The sequence below is a fragment of the Electrona antarctica genome (genome assembly GCF_951216825.1).
Source record: "Electrona antarctica genome assembly, chromosome: 8".
NCBI classification, from domain to species: Eukaryota; Metazoa; Chordata; class Actinopteri; order Myctophiformes; family Myctophidae; genus Electrona; species Electrona antarctica.
This window is the reverse complement of record NC_136789.1, coordinates 25,172,559-25,191,262: the sequence shown is the minus strand read 5'-3', so window position 1 is coordinate 25,191,262 and position 18,704 is coordinate 25,172,559. Positions and strand designations below refer to the sequence as shown.

The 18,704-nt window shown below is 39.5% G+C and overlaps 1 protein-coding gene across 1 annotated transcript in view; it reads left to right on the top strand.

Moving 5' to 3' along the window:
• npas2 (neuronal PAS domain protein 2) overlaps positions 1-6,373 on the top strand; it is a 32,150-nt gene extending 25,777 nt beyond the window's left edge. The window contains exons 18-21 of the mRNA XM_079508723.1: positions 741-925; positions 3,893-3,985; positions 4,745-4,955; positions 5,494-6,373. Of these exons, the coding sequence (XP_079364849.1) occupies positions 741-925; positions 3,893-3,985; positions 4,745-4,955; positions 5,494-5,694 (690 nt within the window). The 3' untranslated portion in view covers positions 5,695-6,373. The remainder of the gene's footprint in view (positions 1-740; positions 926-3,892; positions 3,986-4,744; positions 4,956-5,493) is intronic.
• Positions 6,374-18,704: the final 12,331 nt, after the last annotated feature.

Sequence of the window (18,704 nt, the reverse complement as noted above, 5' to 3'; positions counted from 1 at the left end):
CCAAGGTTTTATGTTAGAAATGTTTAGTATGGATCCCCAGCATGTAGAAACTGCCGGATGCTAACTTTCATATGTTGAGCAATTTTCATAATTGGCATAATATGTGACCAATTACAACCTATAGAAGGCAAAATATTCAAAATGTCATCATGCTTTATGTAGCATGTGACATGTCAAACTACTAACTAGGGGGTTTTCATGATGCTGAATCCATTCTCATTGGGCTAAAAACGGCCAATGCCGTCATCACAAATTGATGATGTCAGCACATTGTGGGCATGGCCGTTTTAAGCCCAATGAGTGTTTTTTTTGCTAAACTAATGCTTGGAATGGATTCAGCATCATGAAAACCCCCTAGTTTGACACATCACATGCTAGATAAAGCATGATGAAATTTTGAATATTTTGCCTTCTATAGGTTGTTAATGGTATGGTCACATATTATGCCAATTATGAAAATTGCTCAACATATGCAAGTTAGCATCCGGCAGTTTCTACATGCTGGGGATCCATACTAAACATTTCTAACATAAAACCTTGGTGTACTCAACATGTCCGGGTTCACTTTTTGGCTACTAGACTAATATAGGATTAGGAACCTGCCAAGAAAGATTTATTTCTAGTTTTCATTTATGGACATGATACAAATTCACCCCAATATGACAGATAATGCTAAACAATGAATGGTCACGGCACTGCAGATTGACCTGGGTCTTCTTATGTTCTTGTCTTTACTGCAGCTCCAGCAGAGGCTTGTCCGTAGTGGGCAGATCCAGTCAGTCAGTCTGCCAGTGCAGACTCACACCAGTCTGACCATGCCCTTCTACAGCAATCCCATGATGTTCTCTCAGACCAACGCCAGGCCTCTGCAGGATGCAAACCAAAGACACATAGAAAACGACTTCAACCAGGATGGACAACTACGGTGAGAGTCCAGAAGAAGCATCATTTTATTCATTGCTGGAAAGTCATTTAAATGGCCCATATAGCAGTGCTTCTCAAACCATTTTAACAATAATTAAGGACCCTCGTAAATCCAGACACTTACAGATCCAGTTACAGATCTCTAAGTGTTTATTTGGAATCCCCTCAAGGAATCCTGAGGGTCCTTTGACCCCACTTTGATAACCATGGATTTACAGTACAAGGTATTTCCCATAACATATCATATGTAAAGGCAACCGAACAACAAAAAGATGCCAGTGAGGGATATAGTGTGATGAAGCTCTTTCCAACGCGTGGTGCTGTTGACAGTAATTCAGGTCGTCTCGTTGAGTGCATTTAAAAGGTTTTATTTCGATTGCAGGATGGATAAAGCATAACATAAGCCTAAAGCCGGGTGTTTAACTGGATTTAAACAGCAAATTGTGGTGCAAAATATGCCAAAAATAACTAAAAACAAATAAATGCACGCACGCCGCACGGTTGCAAAACTGTGTGGCTTCCCTGTGGCGTTTCCCAATTCCCCTCTGCTGTGTACCTGTGACACCCACAAATAGGCTGTGCCCGAGATTGGCTGAACCTCGCCTATGCCCATGTCATTCAGTCAATAATCTCATAATCTCACAATATCACAGCACCTTCACTATAATGAAACCACAGTTACAAATCATCAAATTGGCTACAACAACATAGTTAGTCCTCCTACTCACCCATGTGTCCTGCCAACATCGCAAGTTGAGGATGCTATACTGGAAGCATAGATTATAGATGGTCGATGCAGTTTAATTCACTCTAACAAGGTTAGAAACACCAAGCTACATTGGGGAAGTGGTTTAAGTGGTCCAGAATGGGGATTAGTTTTATACACAAGGGGTTGTGTTTAGGTATTTCATTTTTTCTAGTATATTAGTTTGTAATTTGCACACAAAGATATATATTTACAATTAAAAATATATTACAGCAGTGTTCTGTTTCAACTGCAGTAAAATACTTTTACAGTAGTGTAGTCTTCTTCTTTTCCTTTCGGCTTTTCCCTTCAGGGGTCGCCACAGCAGCATCATCATCTGCCTCCATCTCACCCTGTCCTCTGCCTCCTCTTCTCAGACACCAACTAAATTCATGTCCTCTTTCACTACATCCATAAATCTTCTGGTCTTCCTCTAGTCCTCCTGCCTCAACATCCTTCTACCAATATTCTCACTATCCCTCCTCTGTACGTGTCCAAACCATCTCAGTCTAGCCTCTCTGGCTTTATCTCCAAAACATCTGACATAATTATCTGACAAAAATGTTTTCTGTAATGTGAGCCAGTTAAGTGAGAGCATGTTGATGTTGAACAGAATGGAACTTTTTGTCAGCTCAGATGAGTAATTACCTACTATAGGCACAAAGTATTCCCTGTCCTGTTAAATATGATTCAAACCAATTTAGTACTGTGCCAGAAGGTCCCTCCCAGTTTTCCAATCGGTCTGTGGTTGACTGTGTCCAGGGCCGGATTTAGAGTAGTAGGGGCCCCCGGGCTAGACAAAACTTCAGGGGCCCCCTCGGCCGCGCTGTGTTCAATTTGGCCGAAAAAAATCAGGGATATTTTGGTTTCCCCCCAAAAGAGAGAGAGACAGACAGACAGACAGACAGACAGACAGACAGACAGACAGACAGACAGACAGACAGACAGACAGACAGACTTTGAGGTCTTGCAATACGTGGCCTAAACACCACTAGTTTATCACTGTTTGTTAACACACAAAGCGCCATTCACGTAAATCACAGCGATTTGGATTAGTCTGTCCCCCTGCCATGCACGTAGAATTACGGGAATTGCTCTTTTATACAGGTTTTGATCGATCAAGTCATAATGCTATACTCACGTTAGCATCGAGTGTGACACTGGACGGTGCCATCTTGAAACTGTGCATGCACCCACGCCCGTTCTATCTGTTGCTTTCAGTTGCCTTTATCACCAATTCCTTGTCCCAGAATGCATTTCTGGGCAAAAGGAGGTTTTTCCACGGCAGATTGCAGACACTACGATGGTCGCGGTTAGCTGTTCTCATCGTCCAGCGAGATAAGAGATCAACATCCGTTCGAGACAACACACACACACACTATTATGTCAACATAACATCCGGTCGCGGCGTTTTGGCCCTTCAAAATAAGGGTTGAACGGCCGAAAATCCTGGCAATATAATAACAATTCTTTAATTAATCGGGTTAAATAAATAAACAGCAATGATTTTCGTTCAGGCATTAAGACATTACATGAAGTCCACAAGATGGTCACCGATTTTCCAGTGATCAGGAGGTACACGCACATCCAAGAAAATGGGTGCTCGAACGAAAGAGATGAACTGGAACTGGAAGTCTGCACACTGTTTTGAAAGCTCCCAAAATAAAGTATTACCAAATAGCGGTAAAAAACAACAACAACAAAACAACCTGATTTTCCAGTAACATCACCATGCTGGAGGATGCGTGGAGTATTCGGGTCTGGCTAATAGCAGCAATTCTGTTTGATGTAAATGGAGCACAACTTTAATTAGTATCATGGTAACTAGATTACCGGTAGATCTTTTTTGGTTTCAAGATAATGCATGTTGACATTTGTGTAGAAGATCTGAGATACCATTTTGTGTGCAGAATGTGCACCCATAGTTTGTACTCTCAAAAAAATAAAAAATAAACACAGAGGAACTCGATCATGTCCTCAGCCAACAGCACAATAATCTAAATGGCATAATGGCATAAGCATGTGTCTCCCATGATTTATCATCAGTGAGCTTACATTTTTTTATAATGATAATGATGTAACTTGCAGATTTTCAGTGTAATTTCCCCATGGAGTTAAAGGGAAATAATGGCATGAATAGTAAGCTAACAACCTTGCATGTCAAGATTTTATGGCATCAAGTATAAGGTTTCTAGCTCTTAAAAGAAGGTTTCTCTCCTGCAGCATGCTTCTCAATCAGCCCGTGCCGACGCTGATATCCAATAGCAGTGTAAGCTCCCAGCCTTCTCAATGCAACACAGGCATCCAACAACCAAAGTGAGTGTGATGGCCGGGCTTAGATGTATCCTCCACACAAATTCATTTTGAACCACCATTTACCTCAGATCTACCTCAGATTTGCATTAATTGCTGTGTAACATGGAAAGATTCTTTTCACTTTAACATACAGTTAGTTGTGTGTAACTTCTGATACCAGTGGTTTTCAAACAGCTTATGCCCACAGCAAAACAATGGGCTAGTCACAATCTCAAGGCACGCCTGTATTCATAGCGACGATAGCAGATCTAAAAGCTTGTAGATTGGGTATTTAAAAAACAAATCTGTGAAAAGAGAAGAAAATAAAATAGAATTTGTATCGACTAAAATAGAGACCCCAGGCTGACAGTGAGGAAAACATTTCTTGTAGGATACAGTACAGAATTTGCCTCTACTGGTAAAAGACACCCTGATATAGACCTAAGGATATAAGTACTGATATAGTGAATAAAAAACAATTCATAACTTTTTGTTTAGTTGAAATTAGTTGCAAAACAATAATGTGTGGTATTTCGTCACAAAATACCAAAGCACACCTGGACTCACGACACACCAGTGTGCCTTGGCACGCCGTTTGGGAACCACTGTGACATATGTACCGAATGCACATCTGGAGGCTCTAAATGAGCGTGTACCTGACATGTTGGTTGTGCCCTCTGTCTGCACAGGTACCTGACAGTCTGACAGGTACCTCTGTCTGACAGGTACCTCTGTCTGCACAGGTACCTGACATGTTGGTTGTGCCCTCTGTCTGCACAGGTATACGCTGGAGCAGCAGATGATGGCGCCTTCGTTCTCCATGCAGCAGGTCAACTGCAACGCTGTCCTGGTCCCGTCTCCGGTCTTCACGTCCCCCATCATGATCCCACACAACAGTTTCATCACACACCAGGCCCAGCCAGGCTACCACACACAGGCCCAAGCCTCGCAGCAATCACTGCATCTGCAGCAGCCCCATCAGTTCTTTCAGGTAAAAATTTGAATATCGACAACAACGATAAAATAAGAAGGAAAAAACTAGAATCAAAGGGGTGTGTGTGTGTGTGTGTGTGTGTGTGTGTGTGTGTGCGTGCGTGTGTGCGCGTGCACCATGATTATTTTATATTACCCCTACAGATTTTATCCATACATCACGCACATCTCTACACACTATCTCTATAGTCATGCGATCAAGTCGAATCTGTCGGATATTTCATATTCCATCCTAGTTGGCTCATATTGGCTTCCACATTTTGAACAAAATGCCTCAAATCATGAACGCAGCGTGCAATTTACATGACATTTTGCACGCACATTCCTACTAGACCAAGGAATAAATCCCAATGATATACTATTTAAGAAAGGTGAGTGCTTTGTTGTGCTTGAATCATCCGTATACATTCTGTATACATTCATCCATGTCCAGCTACAGAACAAAGACAGTAGTCTAACTGAGGATGGTCTTTTTATGCAACTGTCACAGTATATCTGTCACGACTCACTCATATACTCTGCTTTTAATGCCATAGATGCAGACTCAAGGACTCCTACATAGTGGATCTACTCAAGCATTCTTACATGCGACTGCAGTTCCACAACAAAGTACTGTGGGGTATATCCAGCAGCAGCCACAAGCACAGCAACAGCCACAACAGCAACAACGGCAACACCACCATTCCCAAAATCAGACTGGCAGCCTTTCAGACTTCCGAAATATGCTCACTCGGTAGCCCTTTGAACTCAATGAGCTCCGAGATATCATTCGAAATGGTTGCAGTTTGGGTGAAATAGCGCCACAGCATTGAAAGAGACAAGTCTTGGCGTCAAGCTCTGTTCTGCGCGGGAAGCCAGAGCTTATTTCTACTGCAAGATTGCTTGTAGTGACCTTACATTTGGAAAAAGAAGTCACCTTTCACATGAAGCTGTTTCTACACCAATTCCAAAAGATCCACAAGCTGAGGTTAGTTTGAAATCGTGTAATGGAAGTGCTGGGCCTTCAATCACAATTGATCATCAATCAGTGACATGGCTGGAACAAGAGGATTATCATTTCTTAATGCGTAAGAAAACACTTATTTCACGTGTTTTCATGCTGAAGATTTTGTTCCCTCAATTGTCTCTAGCTGTATGTTTGTTCCATCCTCTGTTGTCCTGAAGTACCTCCGTTAAGATAAATGGCGATTACATTCCCCAAATAAAGGGTGGTTTAATTTTTATAGCCTTCTGTGGCAAACATCAACACATCGTCCCAGACTCTACTCTCCGAAAATAGTTCAGAGCCTCTGAACATTGGTCAATGGAGGTGTGTGAAATGGTCCCCTTACTAAAATCAAAATAAGGTTAATTTGTAAAGCAAGGGAATGTTGTACCTTACTTAGACCCCATTTACACTGGCAGCCAAATCTAGCCTGAATCTAGCCTGAATCAGATCTGTGCCACATCAAGATTGAAATCCGATTGGTTTAAATGGTCACATGACTCATTTAAACAAATCAGATTCCAATCTGGATGTGGCACAGATCTGATTCAGGCTGGATTTGGCTGCCAGTGTAAATAGGGCCTAAATGCAGACAAATCTGATTCAAATCTGATTTGAGGCGATCTGTCTCAGTCTGAATGCAACAACCTGATTTAAATGAGATTCCATGTGACTTGTATGTGACCTGTCTGCATTTAGACTTATTTAAACAAATCAGACTCCGATCTGGATGTGGCACAGATCTGATTCAGGCTGGATTTGGCTGCCAGTCTGAACACTCAGATCAGATCTGGTCACTATAAAACGGCAGTGTGAATGGTCAGGCCAAAAGATCAGATTTGAAAAATAAATCAGATTTGAATCAGATTTGACTGAATGTGATTGCAGTCGGCCTGCAGTCACATTCAGTCAAATCTGATTCAAATCCTAAACCTCAGATTTTTAACCACTTAAACCCTCTACGGACCTGAGATACAAATATAGTTTGGCCCGTTCCTTCAATCTACACCAAGGGCTCTATTTTCATCTATGCTAATTAAACCCCTTATCCCTAAACTACTTTGCCTTTTTTTACTATTTTGAAAAACATTTTTGAATAGTTAAAATAGCCAATCTACAAGATATAGTAGATTGTAGATCTAGTAGAAAATAGAGCCCCAAATCTCTTAGCCAAAAATAGCCGATCTAACTTGGCTATTTTTGTCTAATGTTACCCCCACCCTCGCATTCCCGCCCCCGGCGAGCGGCCCGGAAGAGAACTTTCCATGCATTTCTCCCATAGACGTTTCAGAAAGTATTTATTTAAAGACCTTTAAAGCCTCGGACAAAGCCAACTCGGCTGCTAACAAATCATGACTATATACACAATTTTTGGGCCGAACAAATAATTGTTTTTGAGCGTCTGCGTCTCTGCGATGCTATATAGGCATGCTGGGGTGGCTAAACAGCTGTTTGTATCTGTAATTAAACACATTTCAGAAGGATTTTATTGAAATGTGCTACACGGGGAAGCTTGGGCAATATATACCTTCACCTATTAAACACAAAAATCTAGATTTTTAAAGCCTAAAGCCTAATTTACACTTTGTCATACAATGGAGTTGCTGCTGTAAATAATTGATTTGGAACTGAATCAAGTCAGTTAGTTTCGGTAGGCGACACGATGAAGGATAAATTAGGTTTAAATCTGGGATTGACGGGGTGCCATGATTGTATCATGACAGAAAGGCACTAGAATTAAGCTTGTGAGTGCAGCCTCCTTTTGTTGAGCGGTGAAGCAGAACCTTGAAGTGAGACATGGCTTACAAGTGGTAAAAATGTGCCTTTAACAACCATGGTAATAATTCATTACATGGTGTGGTTTGCTGGTTTTGTCTGATTATGGCTTTAAAAAATCCAGCTCAGGTCCTTCGAGATAGTTATATTTTCCAAGTCATCATTTATTATTTTCCACATACATTTTGAAAAATAAAATACAATTTAGATTTGTATTGGATATATTTGTCACTTTTGGCATCTTTTCCATTTTCAGTCAGCAATTCTTTTAAGACAGACAGCATTTTTGTTATAATGGTTTCTTTAATGTTTCTCTGTTTCATCAAACACTTTTAGAAAACGGTTTAATGTGGTTTATTTATTAATATATTTTAAAATATGGGTTGTTGAAAAATAATTATATGGACAAATTAGTTTTATATGTTATATTTATGCATCGAGGCATTAAAGATAAACACTGTAGTCTTAATGCCTTAAAACCTTTTTAAACTTTGTTCATGGTAGAATGCTTTGAACAGGAGAAAAACATGCACAAATGGTTGCCTTGTCCTGGGGAGATGTGTGTAATGGAATGATGTTCTCATGGTGCCCTGCAAATTGTTTTCTTTTTCCCCTTTCTTATTTATTTTCTATTTTTATAGACAACCCATTCTGTGGTTTTCCCCACTCTGAGGTCATGCAATTATGCTGATCAAAATCTAACTATAGAGTTGCAGCAAGCTGTGGGATCAGCCCATGGTTACATATTGAAAATCTTGTTTCATACAAAAAGTTAAGTACTCTCATGGCAAATATCAACAATGAACTCAACTGCAGAGCACATGATTTATTATAACAAAAAAGAAACTCAACCCCAAAGCAGGAAACGCAGAAAGAGCTGAGGTTGGCAAATCGTACTTCTCAAACAACCCAACTCAGAAAATGGTACATTGTGTCTTGCCATGAAATTGACATTAAAGGAACACTCCACTGTCAAATTTGTTATGTCTGCATGATATAAATACATGGACAAAAGTTTAGTGTGAAATGAAAAAGTGGAGTATTCCTTTAACAATAAAAAGTACCAGTTTATAGCTCAACATACCCTACAATAATCAACACTGTATCACTATTTGCTTTATACAGTATCAAGTAAATGTAATGCTGCCACGATGAAGTCATAATTGAAAGAAGAAAACATTGTAATCAAATATAAATCATGTTGCTTAGTCATACCACTACATTTCCTCAGGTTGTTTATAAAAGGAAAAAGCAGACTAATGGCTTATTCTTTTCATTATGTTCTGGATACATTTTAGGCAGTCTGTACTCTTTGCCAAGATCCTTTTAAGCAAGAGACCTCTGCTATGGAATTATTTAGCTATGCAACCATTTAGCAGACATCATAACCAGACTCCTACTTCACAACAGTCATTTCCGAGTTGATTAGAATGTTTTGCAGGCTGAATTATATATTTATTTGAAAACTACTTGCGCTATTGTCTCCTGAATGTATTTATTTGTATAGTATTTTTTTCTTTTTTTGTTTCTTTTATATAGATTATGTGTTTTTCAGAGAAGTGCTAGTTTCTTTTCCTGGCTTCATTTAAAGGGTCTGGTAATGAAATAGTTATTAAATAGTAGGTAACATTGCAAACCAATTGTTTGGCCTAAGCCTCCCTCAGAATATCAATCAGAATCAGATGTATTTGTTACATCACAGGCTTACAGGTATCAATCCGTTTGTTTTTTTAAAAGCTCCATCATTTCATTGTTTGCTATAGGAACGAAAGAAGAGAGGGAAAAGCTATGATAAAAATCTATAAAAGATATTGACATACGCATAGCATAATACGCATAAGGAATGTACATGATGTTAGACATGAGGTGCAAAAGGGAGCAGCACAACAGGTCCACATAAGAATAATTAAAGGAGCATTCAGTGATTTGGGTGATTTGGAAAACCACCCAGTCCACCCCGGTAACAAAATGTGCACATGCACGCTCTACAGTGGGGGGAAGTGCAACAGGCCAACAGCATGTGCACCAAGGCCCGCCCCCACTCGATCATGATTGGAGGAAGGCCCCTCTCATCCTGATTGGATGGAGGCTTTGCCACCCGCCACCAAAACTGAAACTAGGGTTTTTTGACCCCAGGGGCTCACTGGGGACAGGGAGGAACTCCTTATATGGTCAGCACACTCTATAGTAGGGAGGATTATCCAGAAAAAAAGAAAATCAAGTGATATTTGAATTAAGTCAAATCACTGAATATACCTTTAAATCGCAGAGAAAATCCTTTAACAAAATGTTGTGAAGTTTGGAGTGGAGTTTGACAGTCTCTTTGGTAGTTGCATGGTATATATTATGGGTTATATGGTGTCTTGTCACCTGGTTTACAGGAATTACACACTAGATTAGAATACACTTTATAAATATCACAGCAATCAAACAAACCACTTACAGCAGTATTTATGTGATTGCATATGCCAGAATCATGTATAATACAATGAATAATATGAACTCTAGCTTGTTCACTTGTTCCATGGTTTCCATAGTTGTGCAGGTCTCTTTTTTTCCTCTCTCTATTTTTACAGAAGGTTTCACCGTGGAACATCTAATTATACTACCATTTCGAAATAGGGTTCTTATACAGGTCGATTTATGATGGTTCTTACAGGTCGATTTATGATGGTTCTTAATGTCTCAGCTACCTCAGCTTTAGACATTAATTTGCAAGTTGCACCAAGTTTGTCTCTCATGGCCCTGTCATGTACAGTAGACTATAGTGCCATTCATATTGGCTAAACACACATGTAAAAAAATATACTTTAAGCATGTACGTTGAGTGCCCGTTTTACACTTTAATATGTGCAATGTCAGTTTTAAAAAGACAAAATGTTAATTTATACTTTTTAAATTATGTTTTCGAAGAGATGGACTCTGTATAGAGTTTATAAAAAGCCTATAAATGCACCATTTACACCATTATGTAAATTATATGGAAAAAAATGTATTTTTTTATGAAAGTATCTTTTAACATTCCTTCACCCATTAATATCAGCAGTATCTTCTGGGGTACTAATTGTATCCACTAAGGTCTATTAGGATATTGTTCAAATGGGTCTGCCTGGCCAAGAATGTTACGGGTGATGATGGTATGGAAATAGTAAAGAGGGGGCATCTGTAGCCTCCAGGCCCCATTTAATGAATTTTACAATAATATGAGATGTACATTATTTTATTTTTTTAACACAGATGTGTTCATTTGATAAATTTGTGTAAAATGTGACCCTTCAGATTAACTGAATACTACAGAGACAAACTAAAACCAGTGTCAACCTTTTCCCCCTGTAATGTAACTGAAATTGAGACGTGTATTGATGAATTATGGGGTGCTTTTTCTTGCCGTCTTATTTTCATGGATCCTGCGGTGAGGAATTTTGATCTCAGAAGGCTTGTCTCCTCCTGCAAGACAGTATCCACATAATAATGATCACTGAATGGACAGTACAGTACCAGGCATACCAAGCCTGCTGTTTATGAACCTTCAGAGGGGACAGTCTGTTCACTGGCCACTCCTTGTGTGGTGATCTGTCACCAACTCACCATTGGAGCTTAGAAGTCAGTCAGTGCTCACAACCGTTTCATCAACGTTCAACAAGGGAAATGGAAACAGCTTATTTTACCTAGTCATTTGGAACTTTACATTTTTATCACGAGGCAAATGCACAGTGGGAGGAAGTGGCTTCATATGGGATATTGTTTCAAACTGAAGGACAAATGTAGCAATGTTCTAGCTGGTATACTTATTCAGGTGTCCCTTCAAAGAAGATTCATGAACTTTAAGAGCACTATCACCAATAGTTATTTAGGTACAGTACATCGTTGCCAAGGTGCAGTAAAGCTGTTCTGGGAATTTGTGCAGGGTCTGTGTCATATATTGTAATGACATGTCTGTCATGTTTCCTTGATTTTCGCAGTTCCTTTCCTCTTTAAAAAGGGAATTTTCCTACTAAAATGTCCCAATATGTTTTCCCCTTTGTGTTGAGAGTTGAGATAATTTGCCCCCCGCGAAAGTAAGATATTAATAACCCATGGCATCATTAAATGCATACCTTATAACTGTTGAAAGAACATGGTATAGACCGCAATACCGATTTATTTGATATTAACAGATGCTAAAAGTTAAATCTAAAATAGTAAAGTTTTTTTTATTTTTTCAAATCTTGATGAATTCTACTTGTAAAACATTTTAATAGTTTTCCCTTCATTGAAAAACCTGCAAAGCCCATAGCTGTATGCAAATACCCTATTAAATGATTAATTGCCTTAGAAGTTTGAAGATATTCAAACAGATTGAATAACAGCTGGTGAATCACTGTTAACAGCTTGTGTACGGTATTTTGATTATGGGTTAAGCCCTGAATTGGGAATGACTGAGCTTCTGATGACTCACCCCTTCCTCACCATTTGTCAGTGATATGACAGCCATCAGTGTCTCTCTGATAAGAGCCATCAGAGAGACAGATTAGATTAAATGGTACCATTTTGTGTCTGTGCTTATCTCACTCTCCCAAGCAGTACACTGTAAAATCCTGTTAATTTTACTCAGAGTGTATAAAATGCTTCCATTTGTGCACTTTGAGTTAAATTAACACAACTTTATTGTGTAGTTGTTGCATGTTTTTTTTTTATCTCAATTTGAAAGTTTTCATGTGTTTTGAAGGCATGTGATTTTAATCACATTTTAATCACTACTTTTATCTTGGAAAAAAGGCTGAGTAGTCATGTAATGTTTTGTATACAATTCTCCCAGGTTATGAACAAAACAGACCTGGTACAACAACCATTTCTGCAGTTGCAATGCAGGAAAAAAAAACCTTGAATATATTGTAAAATAGAATGTACAAACATTTAGAATATATAGTTGTATATTTTATATGTCAAATAGATTACGCATATGTTACATGATTTTAAAATTAAAGTAATTTTGTAAGATTATGAAGTGTCTTATTAGGGGAAGTGATACTTTCTTCTGAGTTCAAGTTGATGTTGCACAGTCACTTGTATGGCTTGGTCTTTTTTCTGTACACAGTACCATCAAAATAAGCTTTAAAATGTTAATATTGTTTCAAAAGAAATTAATAAATATGTTTACATACTGACATCTTGTAGATTGTTATATTGAATAGTCAACCTCGATATTATGAAATATTTCCAAATAAAAATGTTCAAACATTTGCCATGAGAGAATTGCTTATCAAGTCAATATTTTTTTCTCAGCTGTCACACATATTTTTTTAAATATGCTCTCTGATCCAACTTTTTGGGATGAACAAATAATTAGAAAGAAGGAAAAACAACAACAAAAGTGTTGTACCCTTCCTGGTGCCCTCGTCGTTTGGAATGGCGGCGGGACTGTGACACTCTATAAGGTTCCATATGGACCCCTGGTGGTCCCAGGACCATACATTGACAAACAGAGATACAGAGGTCAACATAGGGGAATAAAACACACACATTTATGCATTTGATAGCTAATAGGTATTACATTTGATATGTAAATCCGACTGGACCCCTCCAGGCTGGCAGCTGTTATGTTACCTTCACTGGCCTTGCTTATTATTGACCAGACCTATCAGGAGGTGCATTCTATTCAAAGACGGTACTTATGTGCAGGTGCACATTGGAATTGAGAATGTGGAAAACGACAGCTGCAAATGATTGTTAGGCTAACAATTTTACCAGAAAACAGGCACAGCACCTCGAGGATCACGGGCAGTATAGAGGGTATGCACATGCATAAATAAAGTGAGTATCAAATTGAGTGGCAAAGTGAGTGGCAACACTGGCAAAGTGAGTTTAATGCCGTAGTAGATGCAATCAGATAGGACTTTTCTATCTGGAAAATCTGTATGGGCTGTCAAGGCCAGAAAGTTGTTTTTTTGACACTCAGTATAGGCGTTCCCGCATACATGTCTACAACATGACACTGGGACACGCCCCCCTCATCTAGACTGAGTGGCAAAACATTGAGCAGTATGGTATGGTACCACCTGTTTCTAAATGTCACATATAATAATGCAGGAGCTAGTTAGCAGCACGTTGCATTGAAAATAAACTCACATGCACATCATTTCTTGACAGAAAGTAGTTTCATAACATGTCTACGGCCGATTTTTATGAAACAAAACTTTGCAGATAGAAATAAGATAATTCAAGCTTTTTTGTACAGCTGCAATGTTGGTGAGTTTGTTGTTTAATACAATCAGACATCCAAACAGACTTGATGTGTATGGGCTGTCAAGGCCAGAACGTTGTTTTTTGCCACTCAGTAGGCGTTCCTGTATAACTTCCGGAAGTTCCGGGTGCGATGATGTCACACGCGGCCAGTCAAAGCTAAAAAGGGTGACCCAAAAGAAATTGCAATAGTATAATCGTTCAAGATTATGATCCTTAGGGTCATCTAATTAACATATTAAAAATGGATTATTATATACATGTTTTATCATGGTAAATTCAGGGGTTGAACGTTAGGGTACCATTGAAAACCTATATAAGGCAAATATTTGAATTATGCTTTAAGTAGCATGTGACATGTCAAACTAGGGGTTATTCATGATTCTGAACCCATTCCAAGCATTAGTTTTGCATGAAAAACACTTCTTGGCCTAAAAATAGCCATAGCCACTTGCCCAAATGTGATAACCTCATCACATTAATTTTGTGAAGATGCGGTCATTCGGCCAGACTGGCCTAGTATTCTGAAACTGAAACATACTGGACACCTGGCAAGCCTCTGAGTCCTGCTGGTCTGTAGGTCTGTGCCATTCGTTGCTGCCTCTACCACCTTTTCACACTAAACCCAAAGCGTTTATTTCTAAACACTTATTTGTAACACTTTTTAAACGTGTCACAGTGTTTAGATTATAAACAGAAGAACATGTTTAATCGCCAGTAACACTTTTTAAACACATACACGTGTTTAGCTTTTACAATCAAAGTCAGTCATATAGGTGTTTAGAATTCGAACACTAGGTGTTCTCGTGAGGTGTTTGAGTGAACTCGTGTTCTACTGTATTTTATAAAAAATTATAAACATTTGGCATTTTATTATTACACACTGGTGTTTAGGTTTTAAACGCGTCACATGTTCCAGGGATTTACAGTGATTGCACAATGGAGGGATGAGATCCTTTGCAAAGCAGTTTGTGTACACAAATAGACTATCAGAGTGAACCGCTTTGGTTCCTGGTTTTCACAGACAATGTGGGATTTTGTAGCTCACAAAATAGTATAGCAGGCATTTATTTTCTGTGTTCTTGAATAGCTTTGACATGGGCAATATTAATTTGCTACAGTAACTGGAGTAAAAGATAGGCTACTGTGAATTTGGCTGGTAGTGTGCCCTCTGCTGACAAGTTGAGAGTGACTTGCAGTAATGCATTCTCTTACATGAAAATGTGACACAGTTGTTTGTAATGCAGCTGGTATTCTATATCTGTAGACAAACATAATGTGAATGTGACTTGGCTAATTCAGTCTAGCGTTAGCCTTAAACATCTTTTTTTGCACATTGCACAAGGCTGCATATTGAGGCATGCGAATAATGGGGGCTCTTATGCAATCCATGACATGTCTTTTCTTGATTTTCTTCTTCATAGGCTACCGTTAACCATATGCACAAAAGCCACAGTGAAAATTAGATGAGTGTGGCAGAGATGGTAGGGTAGGGATTTGGTGTGTGTGTGTGTGTGTGTGTGTGTGTGTGTGTGTGTGTGTGTGTGTGTGTGTGTGTGTGTGTGTGTGTGTGTTATTACTCTAAACCAGACATAAGGAAAACAGTGACATGTTTTACTTATAGTGAAAATATCAGACATACAAGTTCACAACGTGTTGTGCTGTGAGCTTAAAATGAAACACTTAAAAATATGTTTTAAATTGATCACCTTGAACAGATCAAGTCTCTCTTCAGCCGGCGTGTTTCCTCCTCCGCGTCATCAGTGCCCATACCCGAGGCGGGGTTGGTGAAAGGGCCTTTCTGTGTGGAGTTTGCATGTTCTCCCCGTGTCCCCTATAGGGTAGGTACCCTCACAAAAAACATGCAGTAATCCTGGTCTCTAAACTGCCTCCCCCTGGCCAGCCGGGGCACCTGATGGAGGGGAAAGGAACTGGTTGGAATAACGTGTTCCTTCCACTCGCTACGTCCAACCAGGGAAACTCCCCCCTGTCAGGTGTAAAAGGAGCAACTTGGACACTTAGGCATGAAGGAAGCCTGAGTTCAAGTCCGTTACTCTCCCCAGGTTGGCGGAGGGTGTGTAGAGCCCAGGATCACATTAGATAATTGACACAGGGGTGAAAAATGGGTTACAAAATCATGGGATAAAAATTATATAAAAAATTTAAAAAAAGTCTCTCTTCAGCCTAGTCTAATGTACAGCAGTGTGTAAAATGGTAATGCATAATTAAATTGTGCTCTAACTAAGACTTCTAAATAAGAATTTCTTCATCACTCTTTTGGTAAACCGGAATAAAAATAAAAACGTGAATGACTCAAAATAACTTGATATTTTCCTTTCATACGACTATAAGTACCTCCAAAATATGACTCTGTGTTGATTTGTTATCTAACCTGAGCCATCTGCCACCGGCTGAATGAAGACCTGTGGGGGGGGACCAACAATAGACTCTTCTGAATCACGTTTTGGTCCACTGGAGGAAACTATTCTCCCTTGTCAGTCACGTAAGGCTGACCTTTGTGAAATTCTGTTATATATAATACAGTATTATATAGTGTATTATCACACAGCACTGACACATATACCTCCTATGATATCTTTATATCTAGCATTACAGCTTTATTATTATAACACAAATGTTACCAAACAGATTAATTTGGCCAACTTGTCCCCAAAAGCATAATGTAGTTCACTTGCAGCTTCCATTTAAGAGATGAAAATGTTAACAGCAATTCTTATATACCCTTGTTTCCTTTAGTCTTCACTCTCAACACAAAATGTTACCAAACCGATTTGGCCAAATTGTCCAAGTCTGACCTATAAGAAGCACACAATTGTTGCTTGAGACACATGCAGGCAGACACATATGTGCACACGCATGCGCACACACACGCACGCACGCACGCACGCACGGCGCACGCGCACACACACACACACACACACACACACAGTGAATCCAACTTAATATTCCTTTTCATGCAGAGGATAAAGACAACTCCATTTTGTCATTATGTTTTCCAGTGGCAAAAAGCAGGGGTGCACTTTTCCTTGTTCATTGTTCTCACGTGGACTGGTATATCTAATAAAATAAATAAAAATACAATCTTTCTCTCTATACAAACTGATGGCCATCCCACTTTATCATATAAAATACAATGATGGGTGTAATAATCATCGCCAGTTATAAATCGTAAAGCAGTGTGGTAGACTGCTTCGAGAGGCTTCAGCCTGGTGAACGAAGCACAGACATTATTACAGAATGACAACGTGATTCAGTTGTCTTTCTACTAGCAAGAGAAAAACAAGACTTAATTGTTTCTGTATAGGAAACCAATCTGTCCTCTTAATGTTTTGGTTAGGTGCTCCAAATGTAGCCTGGTTAATAAACCAGACCGAATCAGCCGTTGGCAAAAAAAAGTTGCCTACCAGCGGATTACGGTCTGGCGAGGCTCAGTAGCACGCCTCTTTCCTACAGCAGAGAACAGGTCGGACCAATCGGGACACGGTATGCAATATAGGCGGGCTTTGGTACAGTGACGTTCAATGCTTGAGACTTTTGACTGACAGTAGCTCTGACCAATTGCGTCAAAGAGAAAATGTTCCCCGGGAAATGAAATCCAAGTGGAGCCAGCCCAGACTGATATACCGCGACAGTGTTGTGTGATATTAGTCTGGCTTATTAGCCAGGCTACTCCAAATGGGGAACTGTCCATAAGTTCGACAACCCGTTAGTCTGACCTACGTGGCCGGTTAAGACTGATGTTAGGGTTAGCGATCTACGTGGCCGGTTAAGACTGATGTTAGGGTTAGCGATCTACGTGGCCGGTTAAGACTGATGTTAGGGTTAGCGATCTACGTGGCCGGTTAAGACTGATGTTAGGGTTAGCGATCTACGTGGTCGGTTAAGACTGAGGTTAGGGTTAGCGATCTACGTGGTCGGTTAAGACTGAGGTTAGGGTTAGCGATCTACGTGGTCGGTTAAGACTGATGTTAGGGTTAGCGATCTACATGGTCGGTTAAGACTGATGTTAGGGTTAGGGTTAGGGTTTGGGATAGTGTTAGTAATCGATCGGACTAACAGGAGGTCGGAACAATGTCATGTATTGTTACCCTCCAAATGGACCTTAAAGGAATGGGTGACATAAAACTTTTATGTCACCCATTCCTGAAAGGTATAGGCCTAATGGGATGAGAGATTCTATAGTTCTACTGTTACGTCAGAAACCCAACAAATATACACAACACAAAAGCCTGTGATTTCTCATCAACATAGTCATAGTTAAATGTTTTCGTTCTGTGGTCGTCCATTTGAGGCTGGGGCCTTTTAGAATAGCTCTGATTCAGGGTACTATATAGCTTTGGAGGTACAACACTGTTCCTACATTCAGTCACTGGTATCACTGTGTGTACTGTGTACATTCAGTCACTGGTATCACTGTGTGTACTGTGTACATTCAGTCACTGGTATCACTGTATGTACTGTGTACATTCAGTCACTGGTATCATTGTGTGTACTGTGTACAAAGCTCATTCCATAAAACAAGTGACAAACATTACACCACTATGGTCTGCAACTTCAAAGCATGTGTGTAATAATATAAAAAAGCACAAAGTGAAATCCAAATGCTCCATATATATATATATACAACATACTGGCCTAAAATAGTCTTTTGGTAACTGTCTACCGAATCACAGATCAGACAGACAGACAGACAGACAGACAGATCTTTCTCGACAACTGTCGATTTCTGGACAATCTCCTTTG